This window comes from Colletes gigas, unplaced genomic scaffold, assembly GCF_013123115.1.
Source record: "Colletes gigas isolate AHSC1104 unplaced genomic scaffold, ASM1312311v1 Colletes_gigas_Sc00003, whole genome shotgun sequence".
Classification (NCBI taxonomy): Eukaryota; Metazoa; Arthropoda; class Insecta; order Hymenoptera; family Colletidae; genus Colletes; species Colletes gigas.
Window position 1 is genome coordinate 9,467,153 of NW_025106632.1, and position 19,239 is coordinate 9,486,391.

The 19,239-nt window shown below is 45.6% G+C and overlaps 1 protein-coding gene across 2 annotated transcripts; it reads left to right on the plus strand.

Moving 5' to 3' along the window:
• Positions 1–614: 614 nt before the first annotated feature.
• Positions 615–19,192, plus strand: LOC122404918 (alpha-protein kinase 1-like). Of its 2 annotated transcripts, XM_043409300.1 has the most exons (3): positions 617–1,417; positions 12,949–13,343; positions 13,404–19,191. In XM_043409300.1, the coding sequence occupies exons 2-3, from the start codon at positions 12,969–12,971 to the stop codon at positions 14,346–14,348; spliced, it is 1,320 nt and encodes a 439-aa protein (XP_043265235.1). In that variant the 5' UTR covers positions 617–1,417; positions 12,949–12,968; the 3' UTR covers positions 14,349–19,191. The 2 variants fall into 2 exon arrangements, with proteins under 2 accessions (XP_043265234.1, XP_043265235.1); XM_043409299.1 differs by having other exon boundaries at positions 615–1,417; positions 12,949–19,192.
• The last annotated feature ends 47 nt before the right edge of the window (positions 19,193–19,239 follow it).

Genomic DNA, 19,239 nt, shown 5'->3' on the forward strand with positions numbered 1-19,239 from the left:
GGAGGCGGAGGGTCCTTGCGACCGACTCCACCAAGTGGCGCTCGTTCCGTTCTTTCTTTTTCGACGATAAAAAAAGATTCGTTCTATCGCGTTTGTCGAAACGAACATTTCTCACTCCATCTAAATTATAAACCGATCCGGACAAGTTAATCGCGTTGCGTAAAAAAAAGTAAACAATGTTGTTTACAGGGAGAGATCGACGTTGAAAACAACGTTGACGTCTAACGATAAAATGGAATCCCTGTGGAGTATAGATTAATAAAAGTAAAAGAAAGCGAAATAATAAAAGGGAGGAACGTATCGAAAAGAATAGAGAAGCAACGCGAACGAAGCGTTCAACGTCGCTGCGCGACGCAATCTAATCGCGCGTACGGCAAGCGCTGCGTGACTTGGGGCTGAAAGATATGACGCGACGCGACGGTGCACCTAGGCGTCGAGTAGGGGCTGAGCACCAAGTGGAGGGGGAGCAGGGGGGAGGGGAAGTAAGAGGGGAATGGTCGGTACTCTGACGCAGAGCGGGCTGGCACCGTGGTGGTGGGGAGTACACATAAACCAGGCATAAAGTTCCCCCGGCGGGTGGACCTGTTCACCCCTCCTCCAAAAATCCTCCTCACTACCACGGTCGAAAAGCAACGCCGGCAGCGCGTTCACGCGGGCGCGCAACACTCGCACACACACACGTACACACGACACACGCGTGCCGCGTCAGCCTTCTCGCATCAACTCGAAGCCAGACGACATTGGGGCCAAGACGGCAGTCGCGAGTCTCGCGCAGCGTGCAGTCAGTTTGCAGACTGACACCGGACCGAGTGGACGTGTGCGTTTCTCTTCGCGAAACAACTCGTTCTATCCGATTGTACGATCGGACGACGATCATACAGACTGACACAAATCGTATACGCAGCTCCCTGTCACCTGCTCGCCGTCAGAGTTCAAGTTCAACGGTCTCCGGAAGGAGGACCCTGTCCGGTGGATTCGCGTCTTTTACTCTTGATACGTACACAGTGCTTCGTTTGTTTTTTTCGTGTGACTTTATATTTTTTTTTCACGGAAATATCCAACTCGGAGAACGGATACGCATTCTTCCGATCGTTACTTTGGCAGTTGTACTCTGTATTTTCTGCTGCCTACTTTGGTGCGACACATACCCCTCTGTTCGTGGAATCTCACTGGATTTACCCATAGAAGAGAGGGAACGATTACGATCGCGACACGCGATAATACGAGCGTTATTATGACGGTCACTCTCGTTACGTTGGTTCGACGAACGGGATACATTGCGTTCAGCCAGTGAACTACTTGCGTGTCTCGCGGAAAACTGTATATTCGACCGTCTGCCTCTGAGCAGTCCTCGACGAAGGCAAAGTGGATCGCTGTTCCGTCGTTCGACAGTGCTCGAGAGAATCTTTCAAAATTGGTGAGTAACGACAGTTGGTACGATTCCATCCGATTCTTCGAGCAACCATCCGTGGTGCGTCGTCTTTCCTTGCACAATTAATCGCATTTTCGAATCGTTGTTTTTCCATAGCGGAAACGAACATTGGTCGCGATTACGGCGCCTGGCCTTGTAATAATTTGTAGAACGGACCGTTATCTCTTGGCAACTTGTCGCGCGCGCCGTAATTTTAAACTAAAAACTCGTTGTTGCTGTTGGTCGAAAATAACTAAAGCGACCTGTGCTTGGACCATGTTTCGTAATTCGCGTTTCAAGAAACATTTTTTAAAACAATTCAACCGCAATTTCATTCTTTAATTAATATAAATTATCAGTCGCGGGGAGGGATATTTTTACGTTTTCGACGAGCGTTGTTCGATCGCGGATCTCGTTCGACGAATCTGATTCTAAGCGCGCGTATTAAGGATCGACCCTGAAACCAGTCTGCAGACTTTGACCTTCGAGGAACGATTGAAGCGACGCAACGTCGTCGACGATTTACGGGAGCGCAATAAACTCGTGTGCATCCATTGTTTTCGTTCCGATCGATCTCGTCGCTCGAGCGTCTTATCGCGTTATCGGTGCGTTCGAGTTACGGAACCTTCGAACCTTTCATCGAACGTGGAAAGAATATGTGTTTGTAATCCTGACACGAATAGCAATGCATCGCGAGCATTGGCCAGGATGACGAACGAACGAACGAGCGAGCGATCGAGGCGAGAAAAGGCTACGCTTACGAAAGTCTCGTGCAACGCGGCAGCGGTCGTTGCGTCATTCGTGACGAAGCGAAGAGGACGACTCTGATCCTTATCTCCGATAGACAGGGGAATACTATACCGGACGGTGTCGGGTTTCGAATACGTTTCCCGTCCGCGTGAACAAAAATACGGAAGGGACGGGCAACGACGTCTTCGAAATAACAAAAGAAAATGTAAGCGTCTTTGGGGACGCGATAACGTGTAAACGCGAAACATCGATCGAAAGCAAACGGGTGGTGAAAATTCGAGTTGCGTAGGTCGCTTTGGAATCACCACGTGGATCGCGTCGCGTCGAAGAAGATCGATCGCGATCGTCGCTTGAAACGGGAACTCCGCCCCCTCTCATCCCCACCCGGAGCCCTCTCTGTCGTGTTTTGCACCGTGTGTATCCCCATCCTCCATCGATCCCGCTCCCCTCTCGGCGTTGCCGTCACCCTACCGCCACCACCTTCTCTCTATCGTTGGCCGAAGTGGGCCACGGCCTAATTTGCAGAACTCTCACCTCGTCGTAGCGTAAAGCGTGTGTGCAATAAGCATCACGGACTCGAAGCGAAGGGCACGCACGTGTACCAAGGTACGATCTGGCTTCGTGTTCGACACGAACGATTAAAAGGCGGTCGACCCATAATACCACTTAGAGGGTATATTCGAAATACTATTTTTTTGCATATCTACTATTTCAAAGAACAGTTGATTCACAACTATTCAACTATTTTTAATTTCACTTGTCACAAGGTATTATTTGTCAACTATTTTATTTTCCGAATCATTCCTTCGATACTCGTAAACTTGTACTGTCAGAAAAGTTGGAAACTTCCTCTCTTCCAATTTACATTTCGAACATACTATTGACAGACATTGTGATTCTTTGTTGCTATACTTGGGTTCGTTTTCAAAGGAAATGCTATAGTTTCCGTTCGCATCGGTCGAGTGCAATTGGCAATTACCATCGGCAGGTATGTTTCTTAACGAATGATAAGTTTCGTTTTAAGAGGACGCGTAAAACGAAACTGGCTAATAAAATGGCCACGTATCGCATCGATGGAATGCAGACGAAAGATATCGATGAGGTCAACTCCCCCCTCCCCGGGGGGTGTGCGTAGATTTTGTATTGTGCGCTCGTTATCTCGAACGGTCGATCTCTCTTGATTGTTTGGCGTCGCATCAATCGGGATTAGCGATATCAACGATCCGTGGAAACGATCGTGACGCGCGAGTATTATATTCGATCGCGTAGGGTCGGTGGTGCGCAGTAGGAAAGCGCGGACGGGCATCAACGAATCGGCGACTTCCTACCGATCGTACACAATTTCTCGCATCGGTTGCTCGCGGATAACGCACGATACATATATCCTATATCTAAGCACTGCCGCCGACTCGGCTATTGCGGATTGCGCGTTGCGTCATCGGCCGTTCATCGATCACGCGCCGTTCAAAGACAATTTTCGTTGTGAATAGCGTTTGCTACTGCCTCTGGTCGATAACCACGCTGGAATCTCGATTCTGCTTTTACTCGTCAGGTAAGGCTTCTCTATGTATTGGGATCGTGCAAAAGTTTTCAATGAAATTGTAAATTTAATAAAACCGATCCCGTTGCTTTGTAATTTCACTTGAAATTTTATTCTAATTTGAGAATAATAATTGTAAGGGAAATTGTAGAAGATAGAAATATCGAACGCGAGTTGGACGATCTCGAAGGTGTAACGTCGTGAGAGTCGTCGAGTCGTTGAGCGATCGGCGTGATCGGGCTCAGGCGGTTTATCAATCATATTAGGAAATATCAGGCTCCGTTGTTCGCGGTGACCTTTTCGCGTTTCTGTTATGCAACGAAGGTGAACGGTCTAGCGTAAGACGGCGTGCACGTGTAGGAGTCACGTGGCGGGGAGAACAGCTAGAACAGGAGGCGCTAGCTCGCGCGAATTGCGCGAGCATTTCTATGTCGTGTTATGCACCGACGGTTGCATCACGCGGCGCATTATTTCTTAAGCCTGTTTCCCCGCGTTGTTTATCAACCGAAACGCCCACCCGGCCCGGCCGCTTTCCTGCCGTGCTTTTCCCTCTCTCGTTTCGCCGAACCGTTTTCGTTTCGATTCAAGAACGCGCGGAAAAGCTCGCCGCGCGTCTCCGTCCCTCGCCTCCACCGCTCTCCACCATGACGATTGTCTTCCACGTGTTCGCGTTACGTAAGCCGCGTTCGAGACGAGACGGGACGTATTCGCGCGAGCCTCGACACGTTACCTCAGGTCACGTGTCGACGGACGTCGAACGCGCGATCAATCGACACGCGAACCTCGCGTGGAACGCGTGAAAATTCTGATAACCGATTATCCGCTCCGGCGGGATACCCTTTGTACCTCGCCATTGTCTTTCGGCCTTTTTATCGATACAGCTTTACCAATTCTTCCCCGCTCTTGCTCGGACAGCGCAGATAGCGAAGAAAACTATCGCCACGCGCGTTCGCGGAAGCCGGCCACGAATTATCGTTCCATGACTCGATTATCGCTGTGACAAATAGTTCACGGTCGTTCTACGACACAGTATTCGAAAACAAAAACTCATGGAACTTTTAGGATGGGCGGATTACTACGATCGAGCAGAACAGCACCCTGGACTGACTCGGAAGTAGCCAGAGCTCGCGTTTCGAAGCTTGCGCGATTCACTGATCGCAAAATCTTTCGATCCATTGCGTATCATTCTTTACGACACCGCCACGCGTGCTCCGGAAGAATGAACGTTCATCTAAATATCTGTTTTTCGGTAGACGATTAAACTTATCTGGAGGAATTTAAAAGGTCAGAAGGAGAATTATGATAGGAGGAAGATTTTCATCAAGGTCGACCCTCCTCGAAATCTCAAGGTCGTTGGTAGTTTCTCAGCTTGAAAAGCAACCCCCGTCGATTTTAATGAAATTTGTCAGGGTGATGGGTCTGTCTGTTCGTAGAATAAGCGTAATCAAAGTTTTAATCGTAATACGATTCTTCTCAGAATTTTTTTAGCGTGGATAGATGGAGCTAACGATAACAAATATAGAATAGGAATGGTTGTAGATTAGGGCGCGCGAACAATAAAGAGCGTATGTACGGAGGGACGCGTCGCGGTTCCAGTTTTGTTTTTCGGTTGGCGGTCGCGTTATCGCGGAGGCAATTGCATAATGAGCGGGAAACGAAATCGGAGACCGGTTCGAAATGCCTGTGCCGGCCCGATAACGGTATCAGCGCTCGCTTGTTACGTGAGCGCCGACCGCAATCGTAACACGCACGGCCGAGCGGTATCGAGTGGCTGGCATTGTGCACGTGCCTTTATATACTGTACTTAAAGTTCGACGTACTCTCGAGAACTATTTCAGGCCCGCGCGTTCTGTCCCCGCATTTTTGGAACGCTCGCCTCCGCCGTGTCCCCTCGCCGTTTGTTATTCGAACAAACGGCCCGCCTCGCCTCACTCGATCGCTTTCGAACGCTGAAAATGTTCGCGAAAAAATTTTGCACGAGCTCTGGCATTGCTCGTCCGGAGATCTTTGAATTCCTCGAATTACCCTGAGCGCGGTTAAACCAAATTCCTGGTGCTACCATTTATTACCAGAGATTCGCGAAAGATAAGCGCGATTGAATGAAAACCGTTCGACCGCTACTCTTACGTAAGAGTACGACAAAACTGATGCTGCTGTTGGTGGTTACGTCCAAGAAAGCAATCGACGCGTCGTTGAACGCGAGGAATTCCCGTATCTCGCGTGCCCAGTTTCAGGGTAATAGGCCGGATAACGGTCGTGTCCTTAAGATGTTGATAAAAGCGAGCACGGTGGCGGGCAGCTCGAAAAGCAAGCTTAACAGAGAAGGTGCGCGGATAGTAGGATATCAGAGCGTGGAGAAGTGGAGGGGGGAGCGGTGCGTGGCTTACACCACTCGGTACACACACCCAACGTACACACGACGTGCCCGTTACAGAGAGGCATGCTTTTCGCGTTACATAATCGTGCGTCACGCGGCAGAGTCGATACAATTTCGAGCGGCTAACAGAAAAAAAAGACGCGCTCGCGCGAGATCACGATCTCTCGATAACGAGCGCTTACACTTTTTCTCCAACTTCGTCTCTTCCGTTTTCGTACACTATCAAAATTACGAGTCAAATTATGCATTGGGAAAATAATTTTCGATCCTGCGCTAAACTTTTCATCGTTAATCGTTCTTTTGCGCGAATTAACTAGACCAGCTGTCGTATTGATATCGAACGCAGCGATGATTTGCGATTTCCCGCTAAATACGCGTGCAATGCCTTCGGGGAAATGTAATCTGGTGGGCGACACGCTAAAATAACGCGCGAATAAATTTCTGCGAAGCCCCGCGTTCGTTGCATTCGCGCGGCGCGTGTTCCTCGAAAAGCTCGCGACGCTGGAAAAACAAATGAGGGATTTACAGTTTCGCCGTAACGTACAAGATCCAGTAGGTATTTAGACGATCAAGGTACTGACAAAACGCTATACTATTTCACCTCTATACAAATCAAACTCTATCAAATATTTTTGACTTATAATAAAAAATAAATTCATGTTTGAAATAAAAAAGTTGTTCGCGTAGGACGAGCCGTGTCGATTCTTTCGAAAAGTTGAAAGACGAAGGAAAAAAATTGCCCAGTACAGGGGGGAAAAAAACGCCTAACAGGCATATCAGGCGGAAACGAGACCGATGGTCGACAGCCACGTGCGCCCGACTCGCCACTATTGCGCAACCGTGCGACGATATACACGTGCACGCGTGACAACGAAACTCGTGTCACCGTCTCTCGCATAATCTCAGTTTCTCTGCTTTGGAAAAATTAGTCAGCTAGCGTGATTATCCCCACTGCGTAACCCTAACCCTTCCTCGTCTGACCCGGTCTCCTCGTAAATAACGATTATTAGATTCGACGCGTTGACAAGATTTTCATCGAAAAACACGTGCCTGTATGGTTAGATCGCGTTTCTCAGCCGCGCGAGCTGCTAATTAATGATTCCTATTTATAACGTTATCAGCTCGTGTTCGTTATTACACTCGAGACTCGTCCGTTTCGATGGTTGCGTAGGTATATGTACACACATGCTCGCGCGTAACGATTCAAAATAGAAAATCAAATAGGCGAAACGGGACGAAAAAGCAGGAAATTATGCAACTCCATCGTAGGATCGTTCATCGCGGTCGTTCGGCGAAGTCATCGTGCGTATTAATAGCATCGCGAGTTGGTGAGCGGCGTATTTACGGATTTTCCGACGAATAATCGTACGCGTTGGAACAATGCTGACGAATTTCTAGTATAGATTGTACGTCGGGGGGGGGAAAAAAACGTACGCGTATCCGAGGGAGTGAGTAGTTGTTCTGTTGCGTCATGAGTCACTAGGCTAGTGTCACGTTGCGCAACCAGGCGACGCAAACCTCCCTCGGCCGATGCACGTGACGCACGCGGATCGATCTAATTGCGATTCATAATTCAAGAAACGAGCCGAGCCGAGCCGAGCTGAGCCGAGCAGAGACGCGAATTCTCGACTCGTGTATCATTTTCAAAGGCACGCGAGAAGATAGCGCGTGTTCACGGGCTTTTAAGCGGAAGACGAAACGTGATTCTCGGCTCGTGACACGTGTGTATCGCCTACGTCACGTTGTTGGTTCGCCGCCGTATCTGCGTATACATACATGGTGTGCCACCCCTGGGAAAAATTTTAATGGGAGATTCTAGAGGCCAAAATAATTTCTTGACTGAGGCTTCATTAAAAAGTTATTAAAAAATTAAATTAAAAGATTTCAAATCATTCTGAAAAAATTATTTTCGGTTGCGGGGCTCAATTACAATCATTTTTGGTGAATAGACATACCCCCGAAATCCTACCCATTTTCTAGAAAAAAATTCAGTACGGGCGGAACTTTAAACGTTAATAACTTTTTAACGAAGCCTCCATCAACAAATTACTATTCTTGATTTTCGTCTTATTTTGTCCTTTAGAATCTCCCATTAAAATTTTTCCGAGGTGTGTCCGAACACTGTATACACGGTTTACCGATCGCATCGTTCGAATTCTAACGGTCGATCGTGGAAGCGACCGACTCTCTTCGAAAAACCTATTTTCGAGACGTTTCATGTAAAACGTCTCACGCATTGCGATAATCGTAGCAGGAACGAACGAAGGGAGGGACGAAGATGCGTTGGACGTAACGCACGTAACGACCGGATCAATTCCAACGCTTGCCCAATGCTACGTAATTATTTCGTGTGTGCGTGACGCGCGCGCCAAGGGTCCGCTATTATTATCTCCATGGAGAAATATCGACCCCGAGACACGAAACGAAAGCTACACACGATCGTTGGTTGTGTGTCGATACGATCTTCGCATATGCCGGTTTGCGCAACGAAACGCGAGTTTCGCCACTTTACCGTCTGTATAATTACCATTTTCTCGCTGCGCTCGACATGACCATTTTTATCGATCATTCGAGGAAACCGTAGCCCATTAAAGTTGCAAAATTATTCCGACAGTGTACGTTCTCGACCGTTCGTTAATTTCGCGTTATACGCACCGTCCCGCCATCTATTATCCTCTAACGACAGAACCGTTGCACCGTTCACGATGGACCGTAAAACTTCCTGATTAATTTTCGCGTTTCGCGAGAAAAAGCCCAACACCTCCTCCGTCTTTACGTTCCTGGTATGCTCATTTACATACACCGGCGCATCGTGTGCGCGCGCACACGTTGCTAGACGGTAATATACAGGCAAAGAAACGCGTAATGGCTAAATATGACTCACCAAGAACGCGTCGTGTAGCTAAGCCGGCCGATTCCTTTCCTCCAAGTACAACAGAAAAGGGGGGAGACGGTTGATTGCCCTCGATCGAGAAGGAACGACGATTTCCTGTCAAATCTGCAACGAAACGAAACAGTATTGACACGGATGACGCGCGATCCTTGTCACGAGAAAAAGTCGATCGATCGCGTTGCATAATATGTACCTACCTTGGTAAAATTAAGCGTAGGCTAACGTGCACCGTTCGCGTGCATTATTTTGTTACGGCAGAAATTTCGCGTGGGCGACATTTTCTGTTCCGACAAAAATCTTTCGATCGATAGAACACTCGGTACGGCGATATGAGTCATGTCGAGTCCTGTACGTAACCCGCGACTGAAATTCCACGCGATTGCTCAATTTCGAGAGCAGGCTTACTGTCTCGACTGTGTACGCCTCGTATCGTTGAAACGAATTGAAAACTTGTTGGCTCAACTCGAAACTCTATCGTTCCTCTTTCATTTTCCAACGCGACGTTTACGAGATAAAGATGCGTTCGGCAGAATCTCTAAGACGACATTTTGTACGGTATCCTGCTGCCCTCTACCGAGCCGTATAGAAAGGTTGCTACAATGTTGACACAAAAACTATGCACGCGTTTCCATAGCTCGAAACATTATCAGTATAATTGCATTTCCTAGAAACATCGTGTAAATCCGTTTCCGACTAGCAGTGACGCACCTTTCTCAGAGATAATTTAAGGTGCAAGATACATAATCGATAGTCGGAAGGACGCGCTAAAGCCTCGATTCATCGTAAAAGTTGGATTCGCGAGGTCGCGATCGCACGTTGCACGATCAAAACGTACGTCATTGAAAGAGATTCGCGTACTGCAGCGTATTTACTGAAACGGCTGACATTCGCTTCCACAAGCGCGTGTAGCACGTGGACGTAGAAACGCACGCGCGCATGATGCAACGACACCCTTACGTAACTCTCGTCCCGCGTGCTTCAACGGTTAATTCACGAGTTTACTCTTTCGGACTTCTCCCTCGCTCCTTGGCGTTCAGGTTCGATACCCCGACTGCTCGACTCGCGCCTTTCGTTGCGACAGAAGAAATCGAACTTACGTTTTCTAAACTATTTCAAATCAACCACCCTGTGACGCACGAAATGCAACAAAGGTCCACAATGGGACAATAAATTTAAAGGATATTACTTTTCAAAAGAAGCAAAAATAATTGTTTTCCGAACTTTTCACGCATGGACGAGCAAACGCACTTTTGATACGTACGCCACAGGTGGCACTACCAGCAGATCGAAACTTTTTCGTTTCTTCGAAAATAAATTGATCGACTCGTTTCGTATCGAATGAAATATGTCCGCGTCTCAATTACCTATAATTGTTCAAAGAATAAGATATCACTTACGATTATATACAACGCACATATGCATTCGACATTTTTCTGCTATAAATGCTGACGGTTGAATAAACAAATATTTTCATGATGCGGTTCGTAAACGGCAAATAACAACGATGCAGCACGTGGCACACTCTGTGGAAACACACGTGCATTCTTATATAACTGCACCTCGCGCTCGGATTAACGTTCTTCCGACGAGCAAATGCAAGAACGAGTTATTTAACAGTCTTCGCGTCCGTAACGACACTTGCTGATTGATTATTTTTCGCGTACCACCGGAGTCAAAGATGGCGTTAGCGTCTCACGATTCCGGAATCGACAAAACATCGATATATTTTTCCGTTCGACCTATTTTCGAAATAAAAGAAAATACAAACAAATATTTTCTGTACGAACAAATACTAGAATTTTCCTAGAAATGAATTAGGTCTGCTCAACGCGTTTAGTCAATGAAAATAAATACACATGTTTCCAATTGCTTTTACCGTTCAACTATATCTGTTACAATACATATTAGTCAGACATTGAACATCATTCTCGACGAAAGGGTAACGTTTCGACTGGCAACGGTCAGTCGTCGAGTTCGCCGACACTTTCGACCTTAAGGAGCGCGACCTTACCCAAGGCTATTTTGCGACTTCTCTTGCTGTTGCTCGAGTCGGTATTGTTGGCAGTGCGGGCACGTCTTTCGATCTCTCGGAATTCTTCACCTTTGGCCGTCGGGTGCTACTCTCGCATATAACGGTTACGAAAATTTACGAGACTCTCTCCCTCTTGGATATGATCTGTCATCGTGCCCACGCACACGGCGATGGCGAAGATCGTCCTCGAACGTTCAACAAAATACGCGGTATACCCATGAGACGCCGCCGGCATTGGAAATCATCGTATAAACGAGTTAACGCGTTTACCGTGCAAACATAGCGTTAAGTCGATGATGTTTGGGCGCACGCACTCGGAGAATACAAATTGACTTCTGATATACAACGTGCACCTTGAACAGACACTTAACGACGCGTGACGATATGCTACTCCTCGCTGACTTTTCTTTTTCCTCTTTTCTTTGGGTTTTGAAACAACTTTGAAATTTGGTCGGTTAAAGAATGTATGTATATACACATGTATAGGAATGTATGATTCTCCTAGATATAGAATAACTACATATATCAAATACTGGGTTCAAAGTTAAATTCCTGACCAGTAATCAATTAATTTCTGTTTCTTCTGTATCGCGTTTTCTCGTTTACATTATGCATAATGCGAATAGTTAGCTCGGTGGGTGAATAATTGTTCCTGGAATGTTCAATTGTCGTTCCAGTATTGTTCGGTGTGGTATCAGGTATGACTCAAGGTTTTCATAAGTATGCGTCATCGAATTCTCTACGATGGTTTGATTAGAGTTTACGGACGAAGAGGTGGGGGAGAGGGTATATCATAATTATTACGTGTTGCGTCATGAGAAAGAAACTATTACATTGACTCATGCCGACAGTTACGGCCGCAATCGAATTAGTCTTCTGGTTCGAATTCAGGAAGTCATGCCGGGTGATCGATGTAGATCATAATCCGAAACACTGTGTAATTGCAGACAACGAACGCGGCGTAAGATAAAGTAGTTGAGGAGGTCAGCTACCGTACAAGTCTCTCTGCCTCTCGAGATTCTTTACCTTCTTCCTGATTCCGTATCGCGCGACCTTCTTTTGTAATACTTCGTCACTCGACTGTCGCGTGACACCGCCGTACAAGGATTGCGTTTCGTTCGTGGCCAGTATCGCAAATGAGTTCACCGGAACGTACTTGGCGCGACTTTGGATTAATAAATGTTCCTTTTAAAAGTTGAAAGGACCTTGCCTCTGCAACAGACGACACGCCACAGGGTTATACAATTTTTCTATTCCGCGAAATAAAAAATAAAGTAAAAGAGCCAATACGTGTGGACACTAGTGTATATAATATTGATTACTATCTCTAATATTCGTTACAGAATAATTTTACTCGGTTCCTGAATTATTTCAAAAAATATTTTTTAAGAAGTCATTCTAATAGTTGTCCAAGTTAAAGGCCCCTTTATTTAAAAAAAAATAATATAAGCATAGTTTATAGCATAATTAGAAAATTGTTCAATAAAATTTGACTCATATAAATCAAAAATTTTATAGCATTTCGTATTGGATCCTTTACTTTATACTACTTGTCGATTCTCGGAGAGTTCAATTCGAATGTACACAATCGTTCGAAACAAACGGTTATTAATGCAAACGACACTTATAAAATAGCCTATTCTTGTCATGCGTGACTGTCTCGACGAGCCGCTAAGATCCTCGGCACCGTCATCGTAATCGTTTGGCACGCTGTGCCGTGCATTCGTCACCGCCGTTAATAAACTCATCTCGCGCGTTGACTCGAGAATCGTTCTCTTTGGTATCCGACGTTTCGAGTCGTCGAGATAATATACCATACCATTAATTTCGTCGGATTAGTCTGTTTCCATCGGCTCGGATCTAAAATTGTATGCAAATTGTTACGATTCCGTGACAAAATCTTGCCGTGTACCGTTCCTGATCGTTGGTTTTCGTTTGCTTGCAGATGTACTAAGAAGACAAATTATGGTGGCAGAATTTGTCGCCCGTCAGAGTGGATCGCCCATTAATGGTGAGACCGCGTGTCTGAACAGCAACATGCCGGCCACCCACACTATGGCGCACACCGGCCACGGTGGTCACGGCGCTCACGATGCCCATGGTCCGTTGCCTCCGTTGACGCATCCGGCCCACCATGCTGGTCCGCCGTCCATGCAACAACAGCAACACCAGCATCAGCCTCAGCAACCGCCGCCGCAGCAGCAACCGCCGCAACACCACCACCACCATCACCAACAACAGCAACAGCAGGCACAGCAGCAGCAACAGCAGCAGCAGCAGCAGCAGCAGCAGCAACAACAGCAGCAGCAGCAGCAGCATCACCTTCACGATGCCCAACAGGTGATACATCCTGAAAATTTCCCCCCGAACTTCGACATCAGAAAAGAGCTATTTTCTCAGCGCAAGCAACGAGAGTTCATCCCGGACAACAAGAAGGACGACAGCTACTGGGACCGTAGGAGGCGCAACAACGAGGCTGCCAAGCGGTCTCGCGAGAAGAGGCGTTTCAATGACATGGTGCTCGAGCAGCGAGTGATGGAGCTCAGCAAAGAGAACCATATCTTGAAGGCGCAACTCGAGGCGATACGGGACAAATTCGGTATATGCGGCGAGTCCGTGATCAGCACGGAACACGTCCTCGCGGCCTTACCCACCGAACCTCCCATTAGCGTCAAGAGAGCAAAACTCCCAGCCTCGACGGCCCTCCTCTATGCCAGGACACCCAGTCCAGTGCATACGTCCGTAATTCATCAGCCTGTCAGCGGGGCTCGGTCACCCAGGTCACCCGCTCAGCTCTACGTGCCCGAGACGACCGCCTATCCCGAGACGGAGAGTTTCCAATATCCCTATCCTCATCCAGCGATGCATCTAGACACGACGAGCGCGTTGAACCTGTCCCGCGGACGACGCGCTCAGTCGCCGTTCGAACTGTCGTCCGGGAGCGGCGACGAGGGTCCCCAGTTGGTGGTCAGTTCCCAGAATCCAGCAGCTAACAACAGTTTGCCCCACAAGTTGAGGCACAAGTCGCGCATCGGCGACAAGGATGCAGCCAGCGCGCTGCTGGCCCTCCAAGGTATAAAACAGGAACCCGGGCCAAGAGCGTCGCCGCCATGGGACAACGAGGGCTCCAGCGACGAACGTGATTCCGGCATTTCCTTGGGCGCCGAATGGACGGGCCCCACCGTGTCCGCTGTTCCTGAAAGCGAGAGGGAGGTCAAGTCGAGACTGGACCGCCTTGCCTCCGAAGTAGCTTCCCTTCAGTCGATATTCCGCCTTGGGAAACCGGCCGACAGTTTGGTCACGGGACATCCGCTCCCCGCGAACGCAACCGTCAGTGGCCCGTGAGAGGAAACCGTATGGTCGTTTCTTCGTGGTTTTCGAGTGGACGAACCAAGAACTGTTTTCCTCTTTCTACCGTGCACGGCCGTCTTTGCGATCCTCGAACTGATCCAAAGAACCTTCGGTCGCGTTAAACGCAACGGTGACGCATCGAAAGCGAGGAGACCAGGAAGACTTTCGACGACAATGATCGCGCGAACGTTCCAAGTGTGGTGGTAGTTGGTAGTAGGAAGCGTGTTGCTGGTAATTGTTGCGCGATTCGTCACGCGATTTTGTCTTTCACATAGATCTTCGCAACGGGAGAACACCGTATATAGATTATGCACATTTTCTAAACCGACTACTACCGACGTTGCAGTATTGGATCCGCGTGCATTTTGGTATCGGCCAATGTCGCGCATAACGAATATGCGATTTCTTATCGTTCGAATAAGTTAGATCAGTCAGATAAGTTAGATAGGTATTAGATACCTAGTAAGATGTCTACTGGACTTACGTTCGATCAGGTGGCTCGAATCCACGATGACCATGCCCAAAAAGAGTCTTGGTTATCGTGTTACGGTGAATCGTCGTCGTCGTCGTCCGCGTGATTACGGTTGTCCGTTCCAAATATCCTTTTCAGAGTCGACGCTCATAGGGCAATTCCGAGAGAGATGCTTACAATTTTTTTAAATTACTGCAGATTTCTTGACCTGTTATACCAAAGGAAAGCAAATAAAAAACCATGTAAGATAAAGTATTAACAATTTAATAAAGAAATAATTCTAAATATAAAGAAATATTAAATTCTAAATTAATTTAAAAAAAAAGAAAAGTGAATCGAGATACTTTAAACACAGTCGTTATCGATATTTGTATAATTACTATTAGGTGTACCTAAGCTGATACAAGAGATTCCTTAGTAAAAAATTGTTGCTTTGATCTCTCTTAATTTAAAATTTTTTTCTTGCTTGATTGCAATTTAGACGGTTACAAATCGTATGAGAGAGATGCCTAATTCAATTTATCTGTGACGAAATAAAAAATTAACTCTCATTAGTATAAATATATAGTTAAGGTTATATTATAGATATTTCACTAAAATACTTGAAAATCTTAGTTATTGAAATTTCTCTGAGAACTATATGGAAATATTTATCTCATTCATACAATCGCACTTACTTTTGATAAAAAATACCGATAATGAACACGTTAAATATAAAAGAAACTTTTAATTATTTTAATGAATGCACAAAAGTGACAATAAAGTACTCTGTCAAATATTTTCAGAACTAGAAAACAATAAACATCTCTACAGGAATTACCCTATAAAGATAGAAAGGAATAAATTTTTACACAGTTACCAAACTGTGACTACGACACCAGCGTCACCAGCGTCTCCTGATTAACCCACTTTCAGGTTTGGAACAAACCCTAGGGTACCAATCAAATCGTTCTCGTCCGCTAAATTTTGTAATGTACAAACCGTGCAGTAATTCATCGAAGAGATTTTATACATTACTATCGGGTAAAACAAGTCGACGTTCGGTGTGATAGTCTTTGTTAGTGCTATTCAAGAAAAAATTATTGACGGGGCGCGTGGAACGGTCGAAGATAATTCATCGAATGGAAGAGCTACTTGATTCGCTTGGTTAAACGCGAGGATCGGTCGAGTCGACTGTTGGGTGCGTATTTGGATGCCTTACGTCAAAATATGGGTCTCCCTACACTGTCCAAGCTATCGTAACAATGATTTAGATGATAAGATGCGATACCTAGGATATAACTAACTTAACACTATAAGACTTTCTTAGGTTATTTCGTTGATACTATCACCATTATCGTCACTAGCGGGTTCGTTTGTTAATTCGGGCAGTCGTGTAGCAGCGGCTAGTCGAAAATCGAGCTTTATCTGGTTTAATCGTACACTGGAACCGTGCAACGATTCGAATAATTTCGGGACTCGATACGTTCGATTCTAATTATGAAAATAGAGAAAACTTGGAAGATCTTCAGGTTCGCGAGTCTCGAAATTTTCCCGGTACACGAACTTACTTCCCGGTTGACAATTCGTCGCGCAACCGGCTAATTTCACTACCGCCAGTTTATCCGTAACAATTTAATCTCCACACCACGCGCGCGTCGTTATCGAGCAATGCAATAATTTTTTTTCTATCGTTCCGGTTCTTTCCCCTTTGGTGGCTACGATCAGATTTACTTACCTGTTCGATTCCTCGTTTCTCTCGATACCGAGTCCGCGCATCGATCTGTAAATAACGTACCTTCGAATCAAACCTTTGTCGCTCCCAGACTTCTATCTCATTTCGTTCTTTGTTTCGTTTCTTTTTTTTATACTTTTACTATTAACGATCAATGCGAACGCGTGTGTGTACATATACATATATGTATAAACGGATGGATCCGTGTACATTTTGTGTTTATGCTTACCGGTGCTTGGTGATATTTAGCACCTAGAGCCGAGACGGGACACCCACGCGCGTCAACGGCCGTTTTTCTCTTTATCGAGATGGCAACAGTGTGGGACCGTGAAATTTGTCAGACGCTAGATCTACGTGCGGTATCCAAATATTGGACGAGCCTATAAATGTATGTAATTATATACATAGTGCACATATACAAGAATTATACATACATATATATATACGTATACACAGATGCATATATATATGCGTGTGTTTTCAAACGAATGTATTTTTCGATATTGTGTGAGAGAATAAGACGAGGACGGTCTCTGTATGGTGTAACGCTTTTGTGTCATACACAAGGAGGACATGCATACAACGTTTCCGTCGATTGTCGCGGGAAAGAGCGAATTCTTTTAGAACGGTAAAAACAAAGTGATCATCTCGCTAATCGAAGGGACTTGTTTTCGAAATTCTTCGACGAACGCAATCGATCGAACGGTCGCGACCATGTTCAAAGAGAACGGCAGAACCAAAGCGACAAATCGGATCGTTCGGTAGCGAGCGATTTGTTGTAATAAACGTGTTGTTACGTATTTATAAATAAGAGGAGAGGAGAAACCATATAGGATCGTTCGATCGATGCATTCGTCAACACCCCCTGTGCGTCGCGTTGGTACGATATAACCTACAAACGTTAACATCCTGAACATATTCAAATGACCCACTAAACGTGCTTGTAATTCGGAAACAAAACTTTATCTTTGACAATATTCAAAACAGTCAACTGAAATTTGATTAATAATAATAATAATTCTTTATTTACGCCTTCGCTGTGCTCAAAGTGTTAACGTTAATTCACTGTACTTGTAAAACATACCTTTATTTATTACCGTTAATCGCGTACATGGGGTTTTCTAAAATGTTGCATTTCGAATAGAAAGTAACTCGAAGAGATTTCCAAGATTTAACTTTTGATTGAAAATATTACTCTCGTCCCTGGCCCTACCAACGTCACGGGAAATAACTGCGCCAACGATGAATAATCAAGGCTACGATAAAATGTTATCCAGCGTTCATTGTACCAGCACCGATACACCACGCTCGCTACCTTTTGTGTCGTTTATAATGAGGAGGTACAAGAACGAGGCTTCAATATCGTTTGAACATTTCTGAGTAGATCCGACCAATAGATGATCTGCGGCTTGATGAAAGAACTGTGTTTGTTAAGATTTTTGGAAGACACATCACAAGACTGTTTTATCGTAATCGGCGTTCTTCGCGGAAGGATCTCGTCCGTGTTTATCCTCTCCTCTACTCATTCATATTTTTTACTTTATTTTCCTTGCGTGAATTTTCTATATTTTATACGACATGTTTATATTATTAATAAAACGCGTAAACAATGTTCTGCGAACGACAGTCGACGGCAACGCAGTCGATGAACATTTTTACTGTCGCCGCTCAAACGTTTCACACATCTAGCTCAGAGTGAACGGAAGCCATTATAAAAAGTCACGCAACGTGTAGCGACGACGAATATGCGTACGATTAAATTCTACTTCATTGTTTTTATCGATAAGCATCGACCGTCGAACAAATGTGCCCGTAAAGTAATACTTGGATTCTGACCTATTCTACTTTCTCTTGTACGCTTGTATCGTGCGGCGATAAAACTTGATGAAAAATGGAACGTTCGATCGTTACGATTTATTTTGTTCAGCAGTTGATTTACCGTAACATACCACGAGTGCCTATAATAACGAACGTGTGCCCAGCTGCGAAGGCTACAGTTTCTCAGTAACCCGAAATTGAAAAGCACTTTTTTATCGCTAACCAAGACGGTTTCGAAGGAACGGGACTATGTTATTTGTAAATACGAATGTTATAAACTCGCTCGTGATCGGAGTACGTGATGCGAACCGTGTGCGTATATGGCGATGATCGTCGCAGGTTCCACTCGCAAAAGATTCCAAATAATCTCCATTTCTCCCTCGAATCAGCTTGCCCACGAGGAACCGTTTGCCTCGACCACGGCGACCATGAATTTGTACATAAACTACTGCACTTTTGCCAAAAAGCACGCTATTCGTGCCGATGAACGTGGCGCAGAATGTCGAAGGCGTGTGTGAGCATCGGCCGGAGAAGGAACTTTTTAATTTTTCTTCGTTAAACTATCCTCGTGTCTCTTCTCTACCCGTACCCTGAAATAGCTTCTTTGAGGACATTTCACATACAGTTCCTAATACAGTTATAATGGTACAGCGACTTACTTAGACAGTCGGCCGTTGTCCACGATAAACATGATTCCAATACGAGTTTTTGATCCTCCTCTCTCCGGCTGTACGGAGATATAAGTATTTAAATCTAAGGGACATATCCACAGCGTGTAGTGTACTTGTATATGAATACCGAAATAAATATTTTCAATGTTTTTGACAATACTTGATGCCGTTTCTTCTTGATCTTTTACACCCCGCTTAACGCATTGTTGT

Bases quoted from the DNA above. Each gene is read 5' to 3' on its own strand.
- LOC122404918 (XM_043409299.1), top strand. From the start codon at position 12,969: ATGGTGGCAGAATTTGTCGCCCGTCAGAGTGGATCGCCCATTAATGGT.